Consider the following 25,434-nt stretch of genomic DNA (forward strand, 5'->3'; position numbering starts at 1 on the left):
GGAAAGAACTTACTAGTGATTATAAGTTGAGATAATCACAAATACTCCAGCTTCCCCTTGCAACTAAGGACCAGGAGGACGGAGGTGACAGAGACTGAAACTGACACTCTTGCAAGGTGAGGTGACACCCGAGGGGTGTCAGGAGGGGGCACCCGAGAAGAAGGGGCTCTAGGTGGGAGAGGAGGTCCGGCGAGAGGCCCCGTAGCTCGGGAGTGGAGAGCAGTTAAAGACACCCAGAACTGACCCGGGATTCACACCGGCCCTCTCCCCTGCTGTTCTAGACAACCAAGACTGAAAGCAGTTTTCTGAGAAAAGCTCTTGGTTTTCCAGATGCTGTGGGCAGCTCACACCGCCAAGGAGGTGGTGATGCAGGCTGGCCGAGTCTCCGGTGTGTCTCCACGTTAGGGGAGGAAACCCCTGTGCTTCAGGAACAGAAGCTGCCCTCCAGAGGCGCACACACCACCCTCCTCCCCACAGATCACCTGCCTGGAACCACCTGCACGCGGAGGACGAGGCCCCTCAGAAAACCCGCAGTGACACAAAGCAGAGGCGCTTGGTCTGGGTGGATGGGCGACCCTGGGAAGTGTGCACAGAAAGCTCCCCTTGGGGTCGCCCGCCAGCCCCATCAGTATCGTGGGCGCTCCCTTTATTTTTCCCCCTAAGCTTCCTTCTTGGAAACCAGGATGCAGTGGGGTGTGGCCACTTTCGGGGGGCAGGGTGGCGCAGAGCGCTGCTGCTTGGCCGAAGCGCTTACTCACCGATGCATGTCCGGCCGTCTGAGTGCAGGGCGTACTTCTGGTGGCAGCCGCACACAGGGCCTGTGTCCGTGTCCTCACAGCTGTGCTGGCAGCCTCCGTTTCCATAGTTACAGGTTACTAGTTAGGCCCAAAGTGTACACACGTGTATGTGAACAGAATGACAACAAAAACGATTAGTTTATCGCCGTTGGTTGTTTCTTTAAGGGATGGGGGAGGAAAGTGGGGACATGAGACAGTCAGCGCAGAGGCACACATTTCCCTGGACATCAGCCCCTCTGGGGTCTTGGGTGGAATCGCTCCCTCCCTAGAGGCGAACTGGGGTGGGACAGAGAATGGACTTTGGGTCGTCTGGGCTTCGAACAGAGCTGGCACACAGCTGACGCGCTCAGATGGTGTTAGTTGAAGAAAGGGATAAGCTAGACGATTTTATCCTTCCTAGGTTGCAAAAGACACTTTACAATAGCCTGTCCCGATGGGGCAAATGTCTGTGAATACCAGACATACTCTTCAAGGCGGTGGGAGGGGGCAGGCCCATGGGAGGGGTGGCGCTCATTTCCTTCGCTCTCGTAGACCTTTCTTTCTTTTGCTTATGTCCTGGGGCACGTGTAAGGATGTCCCCATGGATGCCTATTCCCTCCAAGTCCCAGCAGCCACCTCAATCTCTATCCACTCTAAGCCCTAATCCTCCCAAGGAAATGTCCAAACAGACAGAACATATGCAAATTAACGTCATCTCAGATGCAGGTTTGAAAATGACCTTTTATTTAAACGTGTTACACAGTGCGCAGGGCCTACGGCCTGGAGGAGCTGCTGCCCTTCAGACCAGGATCTTAAAATGTTTCACAGCATCAGCAACCCAGGCGCTGAAAAGGGGGCTGAACAAGCAGGAGCCCGTGTGAAGCAGGGAAAAGGAGAAATTCAAGTTGATTGGAAAGAATACACATTGTTCTCTCTTCCCAGGGTGAGGGATGTCGCGAAAGGAGATCCAAGGTCTCCACGGCAGGGCTTCCGGCTGCCCCTGCTTTACTCCGCTCTAAGATGACAGGGCGCCCGTCATCTGTGTGCAAACGGTACACCGGGGCCTTGAGGACAGGGTGTCTTCCTGGAGACCTTACCCATTTGTCCAGAATTCTATCTACACTCTGAATTTATCTGAAAACCCTAATGATGATCAGGTATGCAGAAGTGAGTCTCAGACCAACCACAGTCAGAGGGGCAGAAAACTCCCAACTGGCACAGCCTGAATGATGTTGTAACAGGTGACCCGTGAGCAGGGCTGGGGCCAGAGGGAGGTCACGTGGTGGCAACTCCCCGGTGAAGGATTCCAGGTGTTTCAGAGCTGAGTTCTGCAGCTGCGTTTCCCGGGTACTCCTCCTTCCACCCAGAGAACAGCACGGAGGCTCTGGGGTTTCCAGCCTGAGCGACGCTGGCCCTGCCGACCTGGCCACACGCAGTCTCCCTGCCAGGTGAGGAGGGCGCGAGGAGAATGGGTCCTACTCACTGTCCCAGACGCTGTCCTCAGCGACCAGCGGCTGGCGGGCTGCCTCTTCCACAGGGAGCTCATGACCATCCGAAGGAGGGACCCAGCTTCCGGGGCGACATTTCAAGGACATGCAGAACTGCTTCAGGAAACAGCTGGGGCTTTGCCACCAAGCCCTCTGGCCCCTCTGTGTGGGAGTGTCTCTTCTCCCAGCATTTCTGGGTGCCCGGCAGCCTCGAGTCAGGGTCTCTCATCTCTCTGCACAGGAGGAGCCTCAGGGAAGCCAAGGTCCCAGGGGGCTGCCGCTGAGCACGGATCTCAGGTGAGGGGAGAGCCCCACCTTGGGCTGAACATCACGTGCCTTTCTGGACTGAGAAAAGCCCCATTCAGGGTGGGCAGGGGTGGACAGTGAGGGGACAGTTCTTTCCAGGCTCTGGGCTCCAGGAGACGGACGGCACCCTGCAAGTGGCTCTACGGAGGACACGGGCCTGTCTGAGGCAACCGGAGCGAGGGCCACTTTCTCGCTCCCTCTCTGCAGGCCCGCGTGCATCTCCCAGACCACACGGGCCGAGCTGTGAGCACGTAGAGAGCCTATAGCACGTACACGGAAGTAAATACTGGAGGCCTGAGCTCCGGAAAGACCCAGAGAAGGATGGAGAAAACCTCCTCTGGCCCTGGAGTGAGTCCTGGGCTCTGGAGGGAGGAAAGTTTGGGCAGAGTCCCCTGTGGTCCCACTCGTTCACAGCGGCTGCCTAGGCCAGGCCTCAGCCCCCGACCCAACTCCAGATCTAGAATTTCCTGGGCCTCAAGTGAGCTCAAGGGCTAGAGGGAAGTCTCAGAGCTAACTTTACGCTAATCCACATTAACCACACAGAAGAAACCAAAGCTGACGGGGTGGACAGCCAGGGGTGCCGTCCCTCGGCAGGAGGGCCGCAGGGCAGTCACCCACTCCTGGGCCCCAGGATGGGTACTGGACTCTCCACACACCTTGGCAACACCCAGCCGCTGAGCAGAGAGGGTGGGACTCTATCTGCTTGACCAAAAGTTCGGGGCACGGGCTTAGATCTTCTCTGTCCGGGTGGGGCGGGGGAGTCTTGGCCGTGCACAGAGCTCTCCTTATCCCTGACCTCTCAGACCAGGCTGGTCCCTCAGGAGATGCTCTCTGAGCAAACCGTCCCCTTGTAGCACTTGTAGCACTCGCCCCACACGGAATCATAGGATTAGGCAGCCTGTGAGTCAGTCCCAGCCACTTCCTGGGACCCACGGCTCTCTCTCGGGCACCTAGCTCAGGGCTTGGCCAGGGCAGGCGTCAGCCAGGCTTGCGGACTGAAGGAATGCGCTTTCCTCCTGGCCGAGCCTGTCAACAAGCCTGCCCACGCCACATATGCTGGTCCCTGGCCTGTGTCCTGAGGAAGCTCAGATTACCCCACGGGGAGGACTGGGAAGCTGGAGTTATTCCTTCTCTGTTCTGAAGGTTGCCAGGTGGCAGGAGGTTTCTCTGCAGCTAAAGGGATCCATCTGCCGCAGAGGACAGGAGGGCCTGGGTCAGAGCCGGGCACTTCCCCGTCAACAGCGCCCCTGACTGGTCCTCCCCTTGGTGACAGTGTACCTATTGATCACTGCGATCCCGCAGGAATGACTAGAAGAGGGAGGCTGGTCCACATCGGGGACCAACCTGGGCAGGAGGAAGTGTCTTCACCTTGGGAAACGGACGAATCAGGCGTGGGGGCTGGAGCACGAGCTCCCTTGGTGACAGGGACTACGTCTGAGGCGTGTGGGTCCCCGAGATCTCGATGACTGAGGAGAGTGGAGGAGAACTGGAAGAGTCACGATGACTAAGGACGACGGGCTGGCAAAGGCCAGCTGTCTTCTCCACAGAATGAAGAATGGAAAGAAAGCCCATTTTCTTTAGGAGAGCTGGTCAGCGTCTGTGTCCTGGTTCAGTGGCCAGCCTGGGAGTTGGACTCAGACTCCTTCATACCATTTTTCTGCAGCACAAGGTGGGCCTGGTATGAAGTGCTTGTCTCTGGCCAGAGACGGGCAGCAGTCACACCAGCCACCCTCCACTCTTTTCAGACACACAGCAAACATCACATCAATCTGGGCGTCCTGGCTGCCCGGCGAGCAGAGGCCACGTCCTGCCACTCCCCACGCAGTGCCGGGAGGATGCACTGCGTTCGAAGCTTTGAGGACTCAGTGTGTTCAGCCACCGTCTCACTTCGTTTGCTGGCTCCCATTCCTACTGGGAAGTGCCGAGTGACCACATTAAGAGGCTGGATTACGCCTGCGTCCTGCAGGCTGACCTCCAAGCTGGTCCTGAAACGGCACCTTTGACCAGAGGCCTCATTCAATCCAGATTCCCCAGGGTATCATCGTCTATAGTGGGCCTTTCAGGGCTAGGCTATGAGCTCTGGTCTTTGATCCTGGAAACAAGCTCAGTGCAGTCTGCGCTGGGACCCCCCCCCCCCCAGAACCAAGCTCCTTGCCTTCTTTTTTTTAAAAAAGTAAATTTATTTATTTATATTTTGGCTGCATTGGGTTTTCGTTGCTGAGCGCGGGCTTCTTCTAGTTGCGGTGAGCGGGGTCTACTCTTCGTTGCGGTGCGTGGGCTTCTCATTGCAGTGGCCTCTCCTGTTGCAGAGCACGGGCTCTAGAGCACAGGCTCAGTAGTTGTGGTGTGCGGGCTTAGCTGCTCTGTGGCATGTGGGATCTTCCCCGACCAGGGCTCGAACCCGTGTCCCCTGCATTGGCAGGCGGATTCTCAACCACTGCGCCACCAGGGAAGTCCCCTCCTTGCCTTCTTTATACCATTCTGTTACCAAGGGCTGCCCTGGCCCACTGCGAACCCACAGTCCCTCCGTTCCTGCTGGAGAGCTCGAGCACAGGGCCAATGGGTCTCTCGGGTCGGGGGCGGGGGGGAAGGAGGAGGTTACGATGAGCACTGGCAGGGTTGTCACGCAGGGCCCTGCATAAGATCCAGCCCAGGTCTGGGGCTGTGTCAGTGGTACTATGCCAGGGAAACCCCGAGCCTGGGGCTTACGGCCCTTGTCTCATGCCTCCCAGGCCCCTTCGGGGGGGGGCCCTGCCCTTCTCTCCCCCCAGGGGACTGAGTGCCCTTCTCAGGCAACGTCCAGCAGACTGGACAGACCCCCCACAAAGCAGCGGCAGGAGACGCGTGGGAATGTCTGACCCCTTCGCCTCCATCTACCTACGTGTGCAGTCCTTCTGGTTGTGGGCAAGGTCAAAGCCAGGCCTGCAGTCACAAGCCACCCCACCTTTGGGCGTCTCCCGGCAGATGTGGGCACAGCCATGGTCTTTGTTCATGCAGTTCATACCCTCTGGGAAGAGACAGACAAGAGAGGGGTTGGGGACCAGGGAGAGAGAAAATTTCAGGCTTAGAAGAGATAACCGGCGAAATGTCACAAACAAACGTAGTGTTCTTGGGCTGCCGTTGGCACGTGCATGGCATGCACACGGAGGGTGCACCTAGTCATCCAGATGGCGATCCCCTGGGGTAAACTGAGGACACGGTGCCCAGGTCTAGAGCCAGGCCTTGCTCAGAGGCCGGAAATGAGCTTGCAGGACCCACGGAGGAAACGCTCCTGGCCTGGGTCAGATTACAGGGCATGGGCTGCAGGATGCTTCCCAGGTCAGGGGTTTAGATGGTTTCCCCACGAAAGCAGACGTGGGTGGCATTTAAAACGATGGCGGTGCGCAGCACTTTTCAGTTTGTACGGGGATGCCACAAGCCCCCGTGGGGCAGGTGGAGACTTGCATGTCAGGCTGGGCACACGGAGGAGTGCTGACGGGTCAGGGTGCCGACACGCCCCGGCCGGCCTCCAGCTGCAGTGCTCCCCGGACCCATGGAACCCCCAGCCTCAGTGCAGAGCCCTGCAGGCCCGGAGCCCCGAGCAGGCGTCCCTCCGCCCTCCGTGCTTATTCCGGGTCCAGGCCACACACGGCACTGTGCTCCTAATGGCAGCCTGAGAGTCCTGCTGGTCGGCAGATGTTCCTCTTTAAAGCAAATATGTGTGCAAACCTCAGGCACCTTTTCCTTCGAGGCCTCAACTTAAAAGGGCAGTTCGCAATGGACTCCCCTGCTGGCTGGGAAACTTCAGAAATGGGAGGCTGTGGCAGCGACTCAGGCTGGGCCACGCCACTGCCTGCCCCGGCACCCCCACGCCCTAGCTGCAGAGGGCTTTTTTATCTGGAGCCTGTCCACGTTGGCCCTGCCCGGCAGGCCCTTGCAGCTCGTCCTCTGGCCGACGCGGAAGCCCTGTCCCTCCCAAGGCCAGCCAGGTTCCCTGTCCTCTCCCCTCCCAGAGGCCTCGCTGAGTGCAGAGCTGGGCTGCCCACGGGCTTCGAGGGCAGGAACTATGGCCCATCCACCTCCGGAGGCCTGGCGTCTACACACCACCCAGTCAGCGCCCGCCAAGCATCTCGCCAAAACGCACTCTGAGGGCCCTGGTGTGATCACGGAGAAGAAGGGTTCCCTGGGGTGGGCCGTTTGGCCCCTCTCCTGAGTCGCCCACAGTTTTGGGGAAATCCCCTCCACCCCAGAAGACTTGATCCCCCTCCCTGTCTGCCTGCAGCGGCTCGGAACCCCCTTCAGTTGACCCCGGTTGATGTTTATCTTCCTGGTGATTTGTGAGGAGTTTCCAGAATTTATGAGGTCAGGGGTCAAGTGAGAGGTTAGAGGTCACAAGTCCATCAAGAGGCTAAGTGCAGATGAAAGGAAGGGCTGCTGTCCGCCCACACGGCCCTGAGACCTCCTCCCCCAGGTGACTCACTGGCCTCCTGTTCGAGGTGAGGACTAACTAGCTCAATCTTGACCTCGGCCACTTGAAGCATGGGCAGGGGGCAACTGAGAACTGACAGATGTTTGAAAACACAAACACCCTGCTCAGCTCGAGCGCTTCTGGACGCTCCTGACGTGGTGGTCGTGAGAGCACTGCCATCATATTTAAAATGACCCTAGCAACCACCCCAAAGAAGGCCACAACGGCCTAGCTAGGGGCCGGGGGTACGGCTTCCTCTGTGCGGGTGACTCAGCCCCTTGCCCAGCCGTGGACGCGGGAACTGCGTGACCTTCCCCTCCACTCTGGGGCGGCACTGGCTTCCGCGGGCCACGAGCAGCTCGGCTTCATGGCTGGCAGGACCACAGATGGTCAGGGCTGGACGGCTCCTTGCCATCCATCTTCCAAATGGGGAAAACGGGGCCTCGAGGCAGGGGTGGCTGTCCCAGATCATACGGCAGCCCTGGAACCCAGGCCGCTGGGCTCCCAGCCGTGGCTCTCCTGGTCTGGGGGTCACTGAGCGACCCTTGTGGGACTCAGATGACGGACAGGCAGCATGCATTTGCTGGGGGGTGAACAGAACTAGGAACCCGGCACAGAGCTGGGCTAACAAATGGTACCTGTTGCTATTTGTTGCCCTCAGAATTAAGAGCCTATGAAAATTCAAGGCAAATTCAGACTGTGAAGCTCTCCCGGCAGCCCCTCAACGAAGCGCAGAACCCCTCGCTCCTCTCTGACCTTCACCCGGCTGCCGCTGAGCACGAGGGCGGAGCCTCAGCTCACCTGCAGAACCATCACGAAGCCTCGTCTCTCCTGCTGGTGTCACCTCTCTAGCCTTTCCACACAGCGTGGCGTTCCTCGAGCGGCCGTGCTTTACGGCAGCTGGGGTCCCGACCTCTCACCTGCTTGTCCTCTGAGTCCCTGCTCTCCCTCTGCAGCCACCACCGGCCTTCCCACTGGGCTGGACGTATAGCAGAGCGGCCTCGGGCAGGCCTGGCCCACGCCCTCTGCAGCTGCTCCGTGAAAGGTGACGGGCTCTTACGAGCAAGGTCACTCTGGCGGTGTCCTAAGCAAGGGGAGCGCTAAAAGGCTGGCCTGTGAGACCCACGCCTCAGGGCAGCTGAGTGGCTCCCCTTGGCGGCTAACCGATGCCTTCCTTCACTCTCTGGGCGCGGCTCAAGCTCTGTCCCGCACACCGCGGGTCCTGGCTTTGTCTCTTCCTTCCAGCTGGCGCAACGCTAAGGGCCGGCTCTGCGCTTCTCCCGTGCCTGTCTACCTGCGGCCGCCCTGCCCACCAGCCAGTGAGCTCCGAGAGGCCGTGTCTTGTCCCTGCTGTGTCCCGCGCCCAGAACCCTGGCTGCACACGGCAGATGCTCAGGAGATCTTACTGGGGAGCGGATGCAAAGGCGCCAGAGGGAGAGTCCAGCCCCCAGGCCGGCAGGCCAGCCTGGCCACGTGCTCACACCATCAAAATACTCCGAGGAAGGCTGAGCCTCGTGCAGGAGGGGCCGGGGCCAGGGCTCCCCTGCTCGTACCTGAGCCTCTGGTCAGATACCTTCTTCCCTTTTCTCAGCTGACAAATGGGTTGTCAGACCGTGTACCTCCGAGGGTTGCCGTGAGGCTCAAATGAGAAGACCGTGCAACGTGTGTGGCACGGAGCGGGTTCCCAAGGAAGGAGGGCTGTTCCTAGAGCTTTTCTACACTGCTGCTGCTTCATCCTGCCTCGTGTAACATGCGTGTAGCTGCTCAGCTGCGCTCTCCTGCCGACCGTGGGTAATTTGAGGGGAGGCCTGACCTTTACTCTTTTCTGTATCCCAAGTACCCAGCACGGGGCCTGCCCCGAGCTAGGGGTCAGCAAACAGTAACTGAAAGAAAGCAAAGAAGAATGGGGGCGAGAAAGAGAGAGAAGGGAGGAAGAAGAGAGAGGGAGGGAGGGAGAGGAGAGAGAAATGAAGCCTTTCTTACCTCAGAGCAGATTAAACCCATTGCCTATTATTTAGGGGACAAGGCGAGAGGCATAGAGCATTTGGAAAGCACTATTGTGGCATTCGCTGCTGTGTGTTCTGTGAAACACAGCATCCCAGGTCGCCTGAGGTAGGGAATTCACAACGCACGTTAAAGGCTCTGAGAAGTCCTGCAGGCACTCGTGGATAGCCCCCTCCCCCTCACTTAACACAGTATCCTGGGGAGCTCTGCCCCAGCCCCTCTGGGAGGCTCTGGGTTACAGGCTTAGAGACCCCAGGGTGGCCCACTTCAGCCCCTCACCTTACAGATGAAGCCACGGTGGCAGAGGCACTGTGGAGGCGCAGGGCGGGGCAGGGAACACGTGGAGACTGGCGTGGCTTCCTCTGTGCCTCAGAGCCTCAGGGGTAGAGCGGACGGCTCTCCCTTCTTGTCCGCCCTGGAAGGCGGTCCTGAGCACTGCGAGCTAACAGGGGTAGTACTGGGAGGGCTACTGCTGAGGGCCATGGGGCCAAGTGGAAGTTTGGATGTGAAAGGTGAACCCCGGGGCGGGGGCATGCAAGGTGCGTGTTGCCAAGCACTTCTGCTGCAGGAGAATGGCCCTGGGCTCCACACTGGAAGGGACTGCAGGTCCCCCACCCTGCTGCAGCCCCATCCCAGCTCCTCTGAGGCAGCCCGGCCCGTTCCCGCCAGCTCTGGCTGGCACACCGTCTCCACGGGCTTCTCCAGAACAAGGGCGGAGCCCAGAACTGGGCACAGAGCAGGCTTCTGCGAGCCTGCGGGACCGAAAGGCCCTGTCTCCCTCTGTCCTCCTGTGGGCCCCTGCTTTGTACCGTGTCTACTCTTGGGAGCTGGACCACAAGACAGCTGCCTCGGGGCCAGGCGCAGCCACTCCCTCGGCCTCACTCCCCATCGTGATACCATGCAGTGCTGAGTTCAGCAGAAAGCCCTGTTCACCTCCCCTCCTCGAGGGGAAGTGAGATATAATTTCAGAGTTGTTCCCAGAAATCCTGGTCTTCAGGGGCCTGGTGCCAGTCAGGCCAGGCTGCCCGCCAGGTCGAATCTAATTTGATCCAATCCATCCAAATCCAATTACGTTCTGCAAACTCGGACCGAGTGTCTCCTCGGTGCCCAGGGTGGGGCGGGGAGCAATGAGGACACAGAAGCTTTGCTGACACGTCGCCAGGTCCACATTCAGACTCTGGCGCTCGCTGCATGACCTTGGGCAATCCCTGCACCTCTCTGAGCCTTAGTTTTCATCTGTGAAAAGTGAATAGTTGTCGGACCTGCCTCCCAGGCACTCACTCAAGGTGCAGGGCCCTCTGGGCCAGTGAGGCTGGCTAAGGGTGCAGGTAAGGACCCGAGGGACTTCATCCTGGGCAGGGGGAGCCACTGAAAGGTTGTCAACTGGGCAGCGATGCACTTTGTGTTAGAAAGATCTCTGGATGCTGTATGGAGGCAACCTGCTGGGGCAGGAGTGCGGGCCAGAAGCAGGTGGGAGGCTACTGTTATCACCCTGAAAGGGACGGAGCAGCCTGGAGGGGCGGCAGCGTGTGTGCGGACAGGGACAAAGGCTGGATCTGGGACACATGTCAGAGCCCCTTTCTCTCAGTTTTCCAGAAGACGTGATGTAGGGACTCGGGCTCTGACTGTACTTTCATTTAATGTAACCCTCACCGTAAGCCTGAGAAGTGGGTATGACCGTGAGGCTGGATCAGGGTTGGGGAAAGACGTGCCAGGGCCACACCGTGCACAAGAACTCCGGGCTGCACCTTCCTCTCCCAAGCGCCCCGAGCTTCCTTCTGACGGGCCCCTCCCCAGGTTCCTGCACTCTCTAGGCCCGGTGACAGGCCCCCGCAGCCCTTTCCCACCAGGGCCTATTTTCCCAAAGGCCTCCTATCATTTTTTGAGGCTCTACAGGAGTGTGCACAGAGGTAAACGACGGCGGACTCTGCCTGCCCCAAACCAGTGCGTACATCGCGCCTTCTGTGGAGCAAAGTTCACGGATGCGTCTAAAGCAGAGGGCAGTGGGGCTGGGGGCCGATCTGTTTGTACTTAGGGGCAGCCTTTCTCGTAGCCCCCGGCCCAGAATAACAAAGCTGGAATGTGTGCCTCTCAGGGGTCGTTGCTATGGCGACTTCATCAATAACATCACTTTCCGCATCCCTGTCCCTTAAACACGCAGGAAGGGAAGGCAAGCTGGGAACGGCAGAGCGGGGAGAAGAGAACAATCACCTTGTTACGTCCTCCCCCAACTCGGGAGGAAGGGATTTTCCTCCCCTTCCACCTCATCAGTAGAAAATTACGGAGCCCAGGAAGAAGCTGGAGCCTTGGGGGTGGGGGGGTGACAGGAAGAGGCTGCTGCCTTCCCCAGCCCAGACTCGGCAAGTTGGCCGAGCCAGGCAGGGAGAAACAAATGTGGGCCCCCACATGCTTTGAATGGGGGCGCCGAAGGGAACGCTAGCAAGGTCCTGCCGCCGGGGGAAAGGCAGGGGCGGCAGCAAGGATGGGACCGTGGGAGAGGTGACGAGGACAACAGCTGTGCCCGTCCGCCCAGAGCCGCCTGTGTGCCAGGCTGAGCCACATGCTTTACATATGTTATCTCACGAATTCTCCCCACCACCTCAGCAGGGCGCTTCTGTCCCGTACTGGCCCACTTAACGGATGGGAACACTGAAGCACCGACAGCTTAATAACTGAGGTGAGGGGGCTGGATCTAGGGGCAGCCCTGAAGCAAGACAGAATGGGGGCAGCTCTGGGCTGCAAAACAGGAGACTGAAACTCGCTGCAGACGGATGACGACCCACCGCAGCTACCACTGTGGCGCGCCTTCTGTGCCCTAAGCACTTTACGTGAATAACCACCTTTAAGTCTCAGGACCATTTTTCAGAGTAGATGCTATTATCCCCACTGTGCCAGTGAGGAGAGTAGGACCCAAGAAAGGCTTGGTAACTTGCCCAAGGGACACGGACGAGACAGGCATACCGTGTTTCACTTCAAAACCTGCGTTCCCCGTGGCCTTCTAGGAGGCAATGGAGCATTCACGGCCAGGGGAGGGGCAGGGAAACCCGAGCTGTCCCCTTCTCTTCCTTACCTTTCCCCAGGGTGTGAGCACGGAAACGACCCAGCCCCGCCCTCCCTGGCTACGTCCACTTTTCCACATTCTGTCTCTCCAAGCCCGTATCAAATGCCAACTTCTCCAGGATGCCTGATTTTTCACGCCGCACAGAGGCAGACGTGAGAACACGGGCCCCTACCATCTCGCTCTGCAAGGTGAGTAGTTCTGGCATCATTGTACAGAACCATTCAGAGAGACTGAGCAATTTGCCCTTGGTCACTTGGGTAGGATGTGGTAGAGCTGAAACTTGAACCCTGTCCTGTCTGGCTTGAAGACCTGCCCTTCTCCAGCTACAGAAGGAACCTTACAGAGCATAAACCTGACTGTATCTTCCTGTCGCTAAAAATCCGTCGATGCTCCCACCCCAGCCGGGGCCCAGGGTTAGGCTGAAAGTTCTCAGTGCGGCACTCTAGGTCCTCCCCATGCTCTGCCTGCCACGGCTCTAGGGAACAGGGGCACGTGGCTGTCGGCCAGCAATTTGAGGTCCTGCTTGGGTGTCACCTCCCCTAGGAAGCCCTCCTTGCTTCCACCCTCCCCTCAAGTCCCTCGGATGGATTAGAGGCCTGGGCTTCCACAGCCCTCTGGACTCCCCTCTCTCGTAACACCCGCCACACGAACTGTAACTTCTGGGTTTGCTGGGCTCCCCCCACCAGACTGGGGGGGGTCCTTGAGAGGCAGGGCCCAAGCCTGAGTCATCCCTTTGCCCTCCCCCCACCCCCCGGCCACCGCACAGTGCCCATTTCAGGCCTGAGAGATGTTCGCTAAACCTGGCTACACTGGCGAGGGGCCTGGGCTCAGCCACTCTTGGCTTTGGACTCTGCATCAGAACAGCGGCCAGTACCCCGGCAACAGGACGTGTCTGTCTGCAGGCCCAGGCCCGGCTGCTGCCTGCAGTGCAGTGCTGGCCCCAAGCCTGTGCCGCCTGCCCGCCCGCCCGCCGGTCCGGCTCCACCTCGATCCCCTAATTACACTCCAACAGCATCTGTGCCTGGATGGTGCTGGGAGAGCCCCTCATTACGGGGCCTGGGCTTAGCAGAATGCAGGGCTCTGTCTCCCACCCTGTGCCCCTGAAATTACATCCTCCCGGCCAATTCCAGGCCCGGCCGGGGCGCCAGCAGCCGGCTGCCCCAGACTAGACCCGCAGCTGACCACGAGCCCAGCCCACCCCAGGCTGCATCCCTAGGGGTGGCCCCACCTGGGAACCAGGAGTAAGTCTGTGGGCTTCCACTTGCCCAGAGCGCCTCAATGCCAGACCCCATGCCAGGCTCTTTGCAAGCTTCCCTAATGGACTATCTCCACGATGCTGAGTGCCAGGTACCGTCAGCAGGCTCACCAGACAGGTGACGATGTGAGGCTTGGAGAGGGCTCCCCCACCTTGTGCGGTGGCGCAGGGACGCGACCCCCGGCCAAGCGCTCACTTCACACCCCAGCAGCCCTGTGCTCACTTGGCTGCCTCGCTGGCCCTCGAGGGGACGCTGCTCTGCTCTTCCTCCAGCGCCTCGTTGTTTTCATCAGCCCGATCCTTTCCTCGCTGCTCCCCACTGCCCACTCCCCGCACACAGACCCTTGGGCCGTCCCACCACCTCCACCCCTGCCTTCAGGCTGGAGGCCCCCTGCCAGGGCCCCGGGGGGACTGGCCCTTGTCTGTGCACCCTGCCTCCCCCGCAGCACCTGCTGCCCAGCTGGTGCAGCCTCGGCAGTCCAGCCCTTGTGTGATTTGACCCCCGACGCCCTCCATGTTTATCTGCTCACCTGCCTACGTGCTTTCCTTCCACAAATATTTAGGTAGGGTCTCCCGGACACCAGGCCCTTCCTTCTGCAGGACCAGCCCGCTTCTTGTCTGTGCCTCTCATCCTGCTCTGCTCTCCCAGTGGCTGGACCACAGCTGAGCCCGTTGTAGGTGTGCCACCGACACCCACAGCGTGGCTGGCCCCGAAGCGCCTGCTCACGTACAGACAGAGGCCCGTCTCTGAAACCAAGCCATCCTGCTTTGAGTTTACAAACACGCAAACAGGCAGAATGGACTGGTTTTCTGGAGCACCCAGAGGAAGCCTCTCCTTTCCCACTGAGGAGGCTGCAGCCCACCGGACAGGACTTGCCCCGAGCCATGCAGCAGTTAGCACAGCGTCCACGTGGAACCTCCTGACTCCCGGTGGCTCCCCTGACTCCCCATGCCTTGACACTCAAGTTCAGTTTTCCTTTTTTAAAAATTTATTTTATTTTAATTTGTTTGGCTGCACTGGGTCTTAGTTGCGGGACGCGGGATCTTTAGTTGCGGCAGGCAAACCCTTAGGTGCAGCATGTGGGATCTAGTTCCCTGACCAGGGATCGAACCCAGGCCCCCTGCATTGGGAGCGCAGAGTCTTAGCCACTGGACCGCCAGGGAAGTCCGAGTTCAGTGTTCCTTCCATCACAGCAGGAGGTGGCTCACGAGGCACTGCTGGCTCAGGGCTGTCGGCCAGCCTTTGGGCTCACCCTCTCCCTCCCTCCCTCATTGTACGCCTTTGCTGAGCACCGCCCGCGTGCAGGCCGTGTGCTGAGGCCGCCGGCAGAGCCAGCCAGGATGCACACACGTCACAGGGGCGTTTTCAGCTAAGCCCAAGTCCTCTGCCGCAGCTGCTCACTGAGTGGGCAGATTCTGTGTACATGGACAGGTGGACAGATGGACGGATGGCCAGCTGAGACTGTGGCTGGCTCCTGGAGAGCCAGATGAGAGCAGAGGGGCAGGGCTGGCCTTCTCGGAGAGCAGGGACGGACCCCAGCCTCTCTTCAGCCCCTCACCTCTGGTGCCTTGACCAGTCCTGGCCCTGGGAGCCCCTGGAAAGCCTCGTCTGTGAGATGGGAGGGAGCCTGCCTGGTGGCCGTGAGGACCACGCAGCAGTGCGTGCAGACACACGTGGACAAACGTTTGCAGAGCTGCAGCTGCCACAGAAGGTCGGCATCGCTGAGGTGGGGCGGGCCTGCTTTTTACCAGATCTACTTCCCATGCCTATTCCAGCCCTTTCTAAGGTATGTGGCCTGGAACTCGCTCGGTTTCCTCCTCTGTGAAGTGGAGAAGGGAGGTCATTAAAGGGCCCTAAAGAGGTGATGGCCCCAGCTCAGGGTCCCTGCCCACCCCCTACCCCGGCCCCGTGTGGCCAGCTCTGCAGTGCCTGTCCCCTCTGAGCCGCCCCTCACCCTGGACCCCTGCCCCCTCCATCCCCTCCCGGGGCTAACCGTCCCCTGAAGTTCCCTGGCTGATCGCTAGGCGTCACCACGAGCACATCCAAGCCTCTCTGAGGCCCAGGTGGCTGGGACCACAGGCCTGTGAGACTTGCCTCCTGGGTTTTCACTCTGCTTGGGCTCCTGAGGCTAGGGGTGCCCCCTTCCTTCCCCAGGGTTGCCAGACACAGCAAATAAAAACACAGGATGCCTGGTTAAGTCCAGATCTCAGATAAACAAGTATTTCCTGAGTAGAAGCATATCCCAAGTATTGCATGGGTCATATTTACACCAAAAAAAGCATTCATTATTTACGTGAAATCCAAATTTAAATGGGTGTCCTGTATTTTATCTGGCAACCTTATCCCTCCCTCCACAGGGACCCTAAAGGGAGCCATGGGGGGTCAGTCAGCTCACACAGGCCCCAGGCCATGGCCTGGCTGTGACCAGGGAGCAGGTCTGTTTCTCTCTCCTGACAGGTGACCAGACGAACGTAGCCCAGGTGCAGGAAAGGCCAACGTGGCGGCTGAGCGAGTGATCCCCCAGCAGCTCTGGGGAGCCCTGGAAGAGAAGCTACAAGAACGCTGGGGGTGTGGCAGCAGGAGACTCCCTAAGGACACGAGCAGCTCCCAGGCGCCTCAGCCGGTGCCTCACCTCCACTGCCCGCCACGTGCTGGGCTTTGGAGTCGCGAACACCTGGGCTCTGGGCTGGCTCGTCCCAAACCAGCTGTGCCCGCTGTCCCTGCCTGCATCTCCGTTCCCTCCCCTGCACAACAGGGTGGCAGCTGTTACTTCCCAGGGTCCTTTGAGGATTAAAGGGCACCAAGGACTTGGTACACAGTAGGAACTCAATAAATGTTGAGCACTTTTCCCTTTCCCCAGGGATCGTATCAAGGGCATGAACTTTGGCAACTTACGCCGATTCCCACCATTTATTCTAACTTGAACAGACTGCCGAATGGTCACTTCACTCGGTAAACAGATACCTGGGCATGCACTGGGTCAGCCACCGTGTGGGCCTGGGGGACAAGGGGTCGAGTCTGGGGCAGTAGGGAGGATCAGTGCTCCAGGAGAGGAATCAGCTCGTGCAGAGAGGCTGCCACGCTTGCCTCGAAGTCACAGACGGCTTCACAAGAGGAGGTGAAGCGAGATAGGCTTTGAAGGATGACGAAGAGTTCTCCAGGAAGTGAGGGGGATGGGGAATGGCACTTGAGGCAGAGAAAATAGCACACAGCAAGGCCCACGACTGGTAAAGAGCCCCCCGGTCACGGGGAGAACAGAAGGCAGGTGGGGGATGGGCGAGGGGCCGCGCTCTGGAAGGCCTTGGAAGGCGGTGAAGGCCGAGCTCCTGGTGCAGGAGAGACAAGGGTTCGTTGTGGCAGCTTCATGACATGCACAGCAGGGAAAGGAGGCACAAGAAGGTCCTCGGTGGGGAATGACATGCCCAGAGGGTCACGCGGAACAGTGGCTCCCACTGCTGTCAGAAGGCGGATGGGACGGGGGGCCGGGGAAACAGTTAACTGAGCGGAAGGGTGAAGCCTGGCCCCGGGAGGAGGGTGGAGAGGCAGGGCCCCGGGGCTGCATGGGGCTCCGGGCAGTGGGCAAGTCCTGCTCCCTCCCCTCTATCCATTTGTTCATTCAGTATCGTTGGTCTCAGGAGTTGGTAAGATGTGGGTTCAAATCTTGCCTGTGCTACTTACTGTGGACAAATCTCTTGGCTTTCTCACCAGCAGAATGGGGCAACACAGCTACACGGCACATCTGGTCACTCCCGTCACAGTCTGGGCACAGTGCTTGGCACACAGTGATGCCCAGTGACAGGCGACAGTTTTACCAATTTCAGGTCCAGGCACTCCGCCAGGGGACAGAGTATACACCTATTCTCTCATTTTGGTCCTCATAAAAATTTCTATAATGAACACTAATGTTTGTCCCATTTCACAGATGAGAAACTGAGGCCCCAGGACGTGCAGCCGAGAAGGGAGCCAGGGCCAGGGCCAGCTACCCCTGCGCCGTCCACACGAGGAGGCCGAGGTCCTGCCGCGTGGAGGAAAGCCCACCGCCAACGCCACTAAGTACTGGGGTCTCTGCAGGGCTGCCTGGCGGGGGCTGGCCGGAGGCCAGGCCAGGAGGCCAGGGCGTGAGGCTGGGCACACCAGCCAAACGGGTTGTTTATGGGATGGGAGGCGCGTAAAAAGTAACGGGCTGGATTTATCGTCCCCGCCTCAAGGGCCGTTCTGGGCTGCAAAGGGCCGGGACAGGCCTCCTCCGGCAGCACCATAAATCTGCCCACTAAGTGCGAGAGCTGTTTGTTCTCCCGCCCACCTGGTCTGTAGGCCGGGGCGGGGGGAAGAACCTGCCCCACGCTCTGCCCCGACGAGCAGCCAGAGGGGCAGCCCTGAGGCTGGGGTGGGGTGTTCTCCGGCATGGCCACCGTTTCCCCTCTTTTAAAACAGAAAATTCCCAGCCACACACACACCCACGGGGAACCTAGAACCCACAGCTGATGACAGAAAGCCCTGGCACAGGGCAGGGGATGTCCCTGGTCCTACAGGAAGCACGCTGGGGCCTCTTAGGTCAAGGCCTGGCCCACACCCCATCACGTGGGAGTCACGCCCCGGGAAGCAATGGGAGCCGGCCAGCCAGGCACACTGATAGGACCCTAAGCTGGCGTTCGGCTGGGGTGGCTCGGGAGGGACCGCGAGCCTTTGTCCGCGGGCATTTGAGTCCGGAGATGGGGGTGGAACAGGAGAAGAAAAACTACCTTGGGCGTCAGAAAGCTGGCCTCCCATCCTGAGGGCCGCCTTGTGCTGTGGCCCAGCTGGGGTTCCCTCCCGCGCTGGGGTGCCAGTGCTCACCCGAAGTTCTTCCCGGGGTAGCTGCGAGCATCACAGCGGTCACGGTGCTCTTGCACCGTGAGCTGCGGAGGGTGGGGCCCGGCCGGGCGAGGACCCCTGCTGGCTGGGACAGGAGGAGAGGCGGGAGCGGCCCGACAGGAGGCAAAGTCCAGAGGAGGGTCAAGGACCAGCCTGGAGGAGCCTGAGGGGAGGGCCCGGATTGAGCGCCGGGACGGGGCGGCAAGGGCGGCCATCTCCCCTGAGAACCACCGGCCCCGGCCCTCTGCCCTGACCCGTCCCCAGGGACCCGTGCCCGAAAACTGCCCGGGGACCTCTGCCGAGGGGTCCCCAGCCGGTCCTGTGGCGGTGTGGGCTTTGGGCGGCGGGCTCAGGGCGAGGCTCCCGGCGGCGGCTGACCCGGAGCGGCTGAGGCTGCGGGGCCTGGGCTCCACTTCAGGGTCTGAGTGCGGCTGGAAGGAGGGCTCTCCTGCAAGTGCCACAGGGGAGCCCAGCCCCCTTCCCGGCCTGGCCCCAGGGCGGTGAAGTGCAGCCCAGAATGCAGAGCACGGCTGTCCCCATGGCCCCTGCGGGGAGCTCAGAAAACTCCCGAGCCCCTGCCTCCCCAACCAAGCCCGGTTCCTGAGCTCACACCCACCATCCCGGCCACCTGCTCGGGTCCCAGGCCGTGGGCGAGGAGACAGTGTGGGCGCCCGCACCGTGCATGAGCTGCCCCGGGCACCTGCGGTTAGGACGCCGAGCCAGAGGCTGAGCGGGACCCGGGCTTCATTCAGCCTCATGAGAAGCAGAGACTGGCCGGTCCCGCTGTGGGCCCCAGGCTCCCCTCCAGGGTTCCGGACTCCAGCAAGAACAAGGCCCCACGCGGACCAGAGCCACCGGACCCTCCTTCAAACCGCCACTGAAGTACTCCGCACCTACGGAGTGGGGCCGCGCCTCTCTGCGGAAGGGTCTGCCTGCCCTGCCGCTCGCCTTCTGCTCAGCTACTGTCCCGTCCACCCACACTGCCCCCAGTGAGGTCCTGACCCTGACGGCCACCAGGGCCACCTCCCAGAAAATCGCTTCATCTCCCTTCCCAGCCCACAGTGGGTAGCGATCTTCCCCAAATGTGGATCATACGCCCACCCCTGGGGCTGACAGGGGCCCCGTCACTGTCACAGCAAAGTTCAAACCCCTGCCACACACGGTTTCCTGCCCCTCTCACTTCTGGCAGCCAGGTCTGGTTTCAGGCTCTAGGACCCACTCTCTCCGATGGGCAAGGAAGGCTGCAGGCGCACTGACTCTTCCAGAATAAAGCTGGAACCTTAGACGGCAGAGAACCCCCGGCCAGAGGCGAGAGGCCAGGCCGGCCTGAACGAAGGGCCCAGCTGGACGACCACAGGGTGGAAAAACAGGAAGGGCGCCGGGGGCGGGAGCGGCAGGACCCGGAATCTACACGTGACCCCGTGAGAAAAGTATCAGGTACAGGGAAGGGGCTCATATCCGAGTCCCCCTTCCTCTCCATTGAGGCTGCGTGGCTTATAGAAATGACCTGAGGTCAGGACCAGCGCTGGCACCCAGCCCACCAGGCTCTACCACAGAATCACGTCCTCAGCCAGACAGTGCTGGAGGGTGACCAGTGTCTGAGGGCCCTCCCTGCTCAGACGCCATCCCAGAACTCAGGCCCAGCGCGGGCTGTGACTGCACGTCTGTCTAGGGTCTCTGCCTCTCCATCTTCAGAGCCCTGCTCCAAGTTGCTTTCCAATGTCAGCTGCTTCCATTACTCTCAACCCAGGTCTGGACCCAGGGGGCCCCGCCAGCTTCTCGCCCTCTCCTTCCCATCACTGCCGCGAATCCCCCCAAAAGCCCCCCAAAAGTGCCGCCCACTCTCCACTCTTCAGCTCCTTCAGAGGCCATCCACCCGCAGGGGCTTCTTCGATCCCTCTCCACCTCCCCCAGGCTCCCAGCCCTCAGGCAGAACTAAGTTCCCTGTGACCCTAACAGGCTGCTGGCCGAGCCCCTCAGCACTGTGGCCCAGGGCCCGAACTGACCACCCAGTACGTGATGCCACGCCAGGCCACGCCACGCCACGCCCTGGGCGCAGACTTGAGCACCACAGCCCCAATCCAGGTTGACCGGCACACTGGGTGAGGAAGTCCCTCTTCTCCTTAGAACCCAATTTCCATGCCTGACCAAAGAAGGGGTGAACCACGGGATAGCTGTAGTCTCTTTAAACACTGGGAGGCAGCCACAGAAGGTGGTCATGATTTGAACCCACACTGCCTAGGTGCCAGTCCTGGTACTACTCCTAGGATCCACGTGACCCCAGGCACAATACCTGCCTTGTTATTTGCCATCTGCACGTGGGAAGTAATAGTACCTACCCCGTAGGGCTCCAGGGGTTATGAATGAGGTAATTTTAGCGTGACAATATGCCTTGGTCTGCGTGGGACAGTCCCAGTGTGTACCTGCCGCCCTGTCACAATTAATAGCGCCTCCTTTCACTCTCAAAAGTGTACCGGTTTGAACGTTAACTTATATAGCCCCCTGGTTAAGACAGGCAAAGTGCTCATAACGTGCCTGGACGAGTATCAGCTACTCAATTATCATTAAAATGCTAATTCCTGGTTGCCGAGGCGGTTACACAGAGCCACGTGCAATAAAGTGGCCGAGAAGCAGACTCGCACACCGTTCTAACGCCAGCTTCCTGGACTCGATACTGTTCTCTAGTGATGTAAGATGTGACCGTCGGGGGGAACTGAGTGAAGGGTATGTGGGATCTTGCCTTACTATTTTTGCATTTCCTTATGACTCTACAATTACTTCAAAATAAAAAGTTTCAAACTTCCAACCCTATTGTTTGGTGTCTAGCTACAGTTGAGTACAAACTTACAGACAAAATGAACAGATCCTAAAAATACTTCACGCAGGCGTCTCATACACAAAAGGATGAACTCTCAGAGAGCTCCCAGAGTATACCTGCAAACTCGGAAACAGGTGAAAACGGCTCCTGTGAGCTAACAGCTGCGGCAGAGCCCAAGGCCCTTCCCGAGAAGCCAGGAGCCCTCAGGCTCACACAGTCTCCGCCTCTGTGTGTGGACCCAGGGCTGCTGGCTTCACATCAAGACCCCCTACAGACAGGGGTGCGGAACGGCAGTATCAGAAGAGCTACCTCCAGCCCAGAAGCTGGGCCACTCAGCACGGCGACAGACATTAACAAGCATTCTCTGGCCTTCAGAGGAGTGGCTGTCTCAGTCACTGAGTTTGTAACAAAAATTGTGAATTGTAGGGAAAAGAGGCCGGGCCAACTTAGGCTGTTCCTCTGAAGAGAGAAGGGATTGGGTGGGCCATCTCAGGAGGTCTCCACTACGCAATGTTTTTGAACTCCTGGTGCTTGAAGAGGCACACTTGGTACCTGGGATGCTCACGCTTGAGAAACGTCTCTGCTTCTCGCAGGCCTCACCCTGCCTGGGCCGGCCGCAAGCCTCATCGGAACCCTCCACACAGGCTGCCCAGGCTCAGAGGCCAGCCCGCCAGAGCACGGGGTCCTGCCGTGCCCCTGGCTGCATCCTTGGGTGAGTTTCCTATCCTCTCCGTGCCTCGGTTCCTAGTCTGTAAGGATGCAACACGCTAGTGCGTGACAAGTGCTCGTCACAGTGACTGGCATGCAGGAAGCCCCCAGGACGTGCGGCTCTCACCGTCACCATCATCGCCGAATGCAGAAGAAGCCAAGACTCCCTATTCCTGGCTCCCACCTCTGATTTTGGCTGGAGCCACGATTACCCCTGATGCCAAATCTTAAGCTTTGTGAAAACGCGGCCCTGAGTGTCACCAGGAATGCCGGTGGTGGGCGGGCAGTGCCATTTCCTACCCATGTTTATATGTGCATTTAAACAGGCTCAGAAGGATATTAAACAGAACATGAAACGCACTCAGGTAAACCCGTGATGCCCCTGCTGAGAGAATGCCAGCCTGGCGTCCGCTCTGCACGGGCCTCAGCCTTCAGGGACACGGATGCTCAGCTGCCCCGTGGCCAGTTCCAGTGCCTCCACCGTGGGAAAGGAGGCAGCACGGCAGGGCTCCGGCGTGCAGTCAACTGTGCAACGGCCTCTCAGAGCCTCTGGGCCCCTACCACTTGGTCCAGAGCCTGCGCGGACCACAGCGTCCACTAGCACGTGCTGACCAGGAACCTACGTGCACAACCTGAGGATGTGGAGCGTCCGGGCCCAGGGAGCCGCCCAGAACTGAGCGTCACTCTCCTCCCTCCCTCAGGCCTTTGCCATGGGCCCCAGGCAGCACAGGGCACAGAGGGGTGGGGAACACGGTCCCCGCCCACAGGGAGCTCCCAGGCTGCAGGGACGCAGGCGGCAGGTAGAAAACTGCCTTCGGTGGCCAGCAACGGTGGGGGGTGGGAGACAGGCAGTCCTCTGAGCACAGACGAGGCAGAGCCTGACAGTGATTCCTGGGCCGGCTCAGGACAGGCTGTGCAGTGACTGGGCGCTCTCACCAGGGCTGAGTGGGGCACCAGTCAGTAGACAGGGTGGCCCGGGGAGCAGCAGGGGCAGACAGAGGCCCAATGTCCTCTTTACGTCTGGGTTCCCGACTGCGCGTGCCTAGCAGGGGCCTGGCGCGCTGCTCAGACCTCCACAGGGAGGACGGGGCTGGACGCTCCTGGAGGGCAGGGGCTGGTCTGACCTCTGCAGCCCTGGGCGGGTCAAGCAGCAAGCGAGCTAGTGCTGGATGCACGGCTGTCTTGATGGGCGTGTCCTGCCCTGAGCACAGACAAAGCCAGGTGCGAGGGCCACCGGCTCACCCCTCGGAAGGGAGTTCCTTGAGGAGGAGGCCTGACTCCTGATCGCCTCTTCACCCTCGGCTGACGCTCAGGCTTCAGCCAGCAGCCAGCACGCAGCAGAGCCTTGCTCAGCGTGCACCCGGGCCCCGACTCTGCTGCTGGCTCGGGAAACTGGCCCAGAGAGGGTGAGGCCCTGCCCTCTCGGGGCCTGTTTCCTCATCTGTGATAAATAACGATAATAAGAGCCCACCTTTATTGAGACTTTCTTTTCAGTATCTTTTTAACTCTATGAAGTAGGGACTTTGACTATCCCCATTGTACAGACCAGGCACAGAGAGGTTAAGTGACTTGCTCAAGGTCACACAGATGACAGGTGCTGGAGCTGGGATTCCAGCCTAGGCTGTGGGGCCCTGGAACCTGTGCTCCTAGTCATGGCATAACACAGAGATGACAGGTCTCCTCTGTGCCAAAGGGCCCTCGGGGATGAACTTTGACAGGTACAGCCCCTTAAGCGCCCCTGCCAGCCTGTCCTGCTGCCTACAGCTGTGGGGACGATGTGACACGTCCTCTCACTCTGGGGCCTTCCACCACCACCACAGACTGGACCACTGCAGGCACCTGGTGAGGCTTCAGAGCCCGGCCGTGCAGGACAGCTTCCTGCGTCGGGGAGAGGGCACACATGTCTCAAACCCACTACCATCGGCAACAGTGGTGGCCCAGGATCGGTGCCAGGGAGAGAGCAATCCTCCACCAGGCCGGCCAGGAGACCATTCTCATTACTGTCTCTGCTGTTCAGACGACCACACTGGAGCCCCTAGGTCCCTCCCTCCGAGTGGTTTTCTCAGCTCACTATCATGAGGTAACTCCTAGGGTCCTTATTTAGCATTTCATCCCCGTCCGGGATGCAAAGCTTCACAGGGATCATGCCTGCTTTTGCCCACACGGGGATCCTGGGGACCAGCCAGCGCCTGGCACGCGAATGAATGGAGGAGTGACCTGCCATCGCGCAGCTCGCCAGAGCTTTTGGGGCTCCTTTGTCTCCCTAAATCAGTTTTGCTCAGACTGAAAGAAAGGACTCATCACTGGAAGGAACGGGAAAGTTCATCCAGGAGTCAACACCTTCTTGGAGCACACATATGACATAAGTCTTTTTAAAAAAAGAGGAGGTACGGGAGAGGGAGGGAGCTCGAACGCGCTAGCTGCTTGGTGGCCCGCCTACTCTGGGACCCGGGAGGTCCCCCGGGAGCATGACTACAATGGAGAGGCGGAGGCTGGGCGCGGCCTGGCCCGGCTTCCCCCAGGCTGTGGGGTGGAAGAGGGACTTAACGGCTTGCTGGACCAGAGGCTGAGTGGGAAGTGAGTGTGGGCTGTGATGGAGCCAGAACCAGCTCAAAGAAGTGCTGAGCAGAGACAGACAGGCCACAGCTCTCAACAGCTGTGGGTCCCCTCCCACCCAGAGCTGGGAGAGAGGAACAGCCTGTGTCCCCAAATCAAGCATGAGTTCTAAAGGCCTAAAGAAGCTGTCTATGTGAGTTGCCACTCCTAGGGCAGGCACTGCACTTGACCCCTTCAAAGCATTTCCCCTAACGGAGCCCTCACTTGCCTGGGAGGGATTGCTGGTCCCAATTTATAGACAAGGAGACCCAGAGAGGCAGGAGTAACTGCAGAGGCCATGTGACCAGTGGAGGTGAGAATGGCTGAGAACCTAAAACCCGCAACCCCAGCCTGGCCAGATCCACACGCCTCCGGCCAGGGTTTGTGTCATCGCCTGGGAGGTGGGGCCGCTCAGAAGGTCTGAGCCCCATGGCCTTGTTTCTCGGCCGGGAGCCTGGAGCAGACCCTGCTCACGTGTCTGGTCCCCTCTAATCAAACCCAGCTCAGGGGAGGCTCCAAGGGGCTGACAGGCATTAGGAAGAGTCAGGTGACATGAGGAATCTGATCTGGGGAACAGAGGCCACTTAGGTACAAACCAAGCTGGGTCTCAGCACCGTGAACATGCTCTTCTGAGCTCTGACAATCGTCACTGAAGGTAGCACACAATCACGATGAGCAACTGTCCCGACAACCAACAGAGGCTCAGGAGGGAGCAGCGTGGCCGGTCACCCAGGCCCGTCCCCACCCACAGGCACGACCGCGCGGCTGGCCAACGTCCTGCGCACTTGTCCTGTCCTCTTGGGACCTTCCACAGAGCCTTCGGGAGCCCTGGAAATGCTGCCGCTGGTCCTTCAGCGGGTATCCAAGAAGTTGTCTCCTGTTTTTTAGATTGATGCATTACCCAGATTTAAAAATTAGGACACTGACACAAAAGTCCTAATGAGAAAAGGGACTCTTCTTTAACCAATATGTCAGTTAATGTAGATTGGGGTTAGTCCCCCAAACCTGTATTCTGGTTACATCTAGATTCCTGGCTTCACCTATAAATCCAGATCTGGCCACCCAGGCCTTTGGGTGGGGTGAGGCACGTAGACTCCAGGCTCCACTGCACGATTAGTTTGA

The 25,434-nt window shown here is 59.6% G+C and overlaps 1 protein-coding gene across 2 annotated transcripts in view; it reads right to left on the reverse strand.

The window, feature by feature from the left end:
* The window catches only part of SCUBE1 (signal peptide, CUB domain and EGF like domain containing 1), a 128,762-nt gene that overhangs the window by 53,367 nt on the left and 49,961 nt on the right, over positions 1-25,434 (reverse strand). For both annotated transcript variants that reach the window (XM_067698326.1, XM_067698325.1), the window contains exons 5-6: positions 5,451-5,576; positions 759-875 (exon numbers count right to left, since the gene is read on the reverse strand). In XM_067698326.1, coding sequence (XP_067554427.1) covers positions 759-875; positions 5,451-5,576 — 243 coding nt within the window. The remainder of the gene's footprint in view (positions 1-758; positions 876-5,450; positions 5,577-25,434) is intronic.

The sequence above is a fragment of the Pseudorca crassidens genome, chromosome 11 (assembly GCF_039906515.1).
Source record: "Pseudorca crassidens isolate mPseCra1 chromosome 11, mPseCra1.hap1, whole genome shotgun sequence".
In the NCBI taxonomy this organism is placed as follows: Eukaryota; Metazoa; Chordata; class Mammalia; order Artiodactyla; family Delphinidae; genus Pseudorca; species Pseudorca crassidens.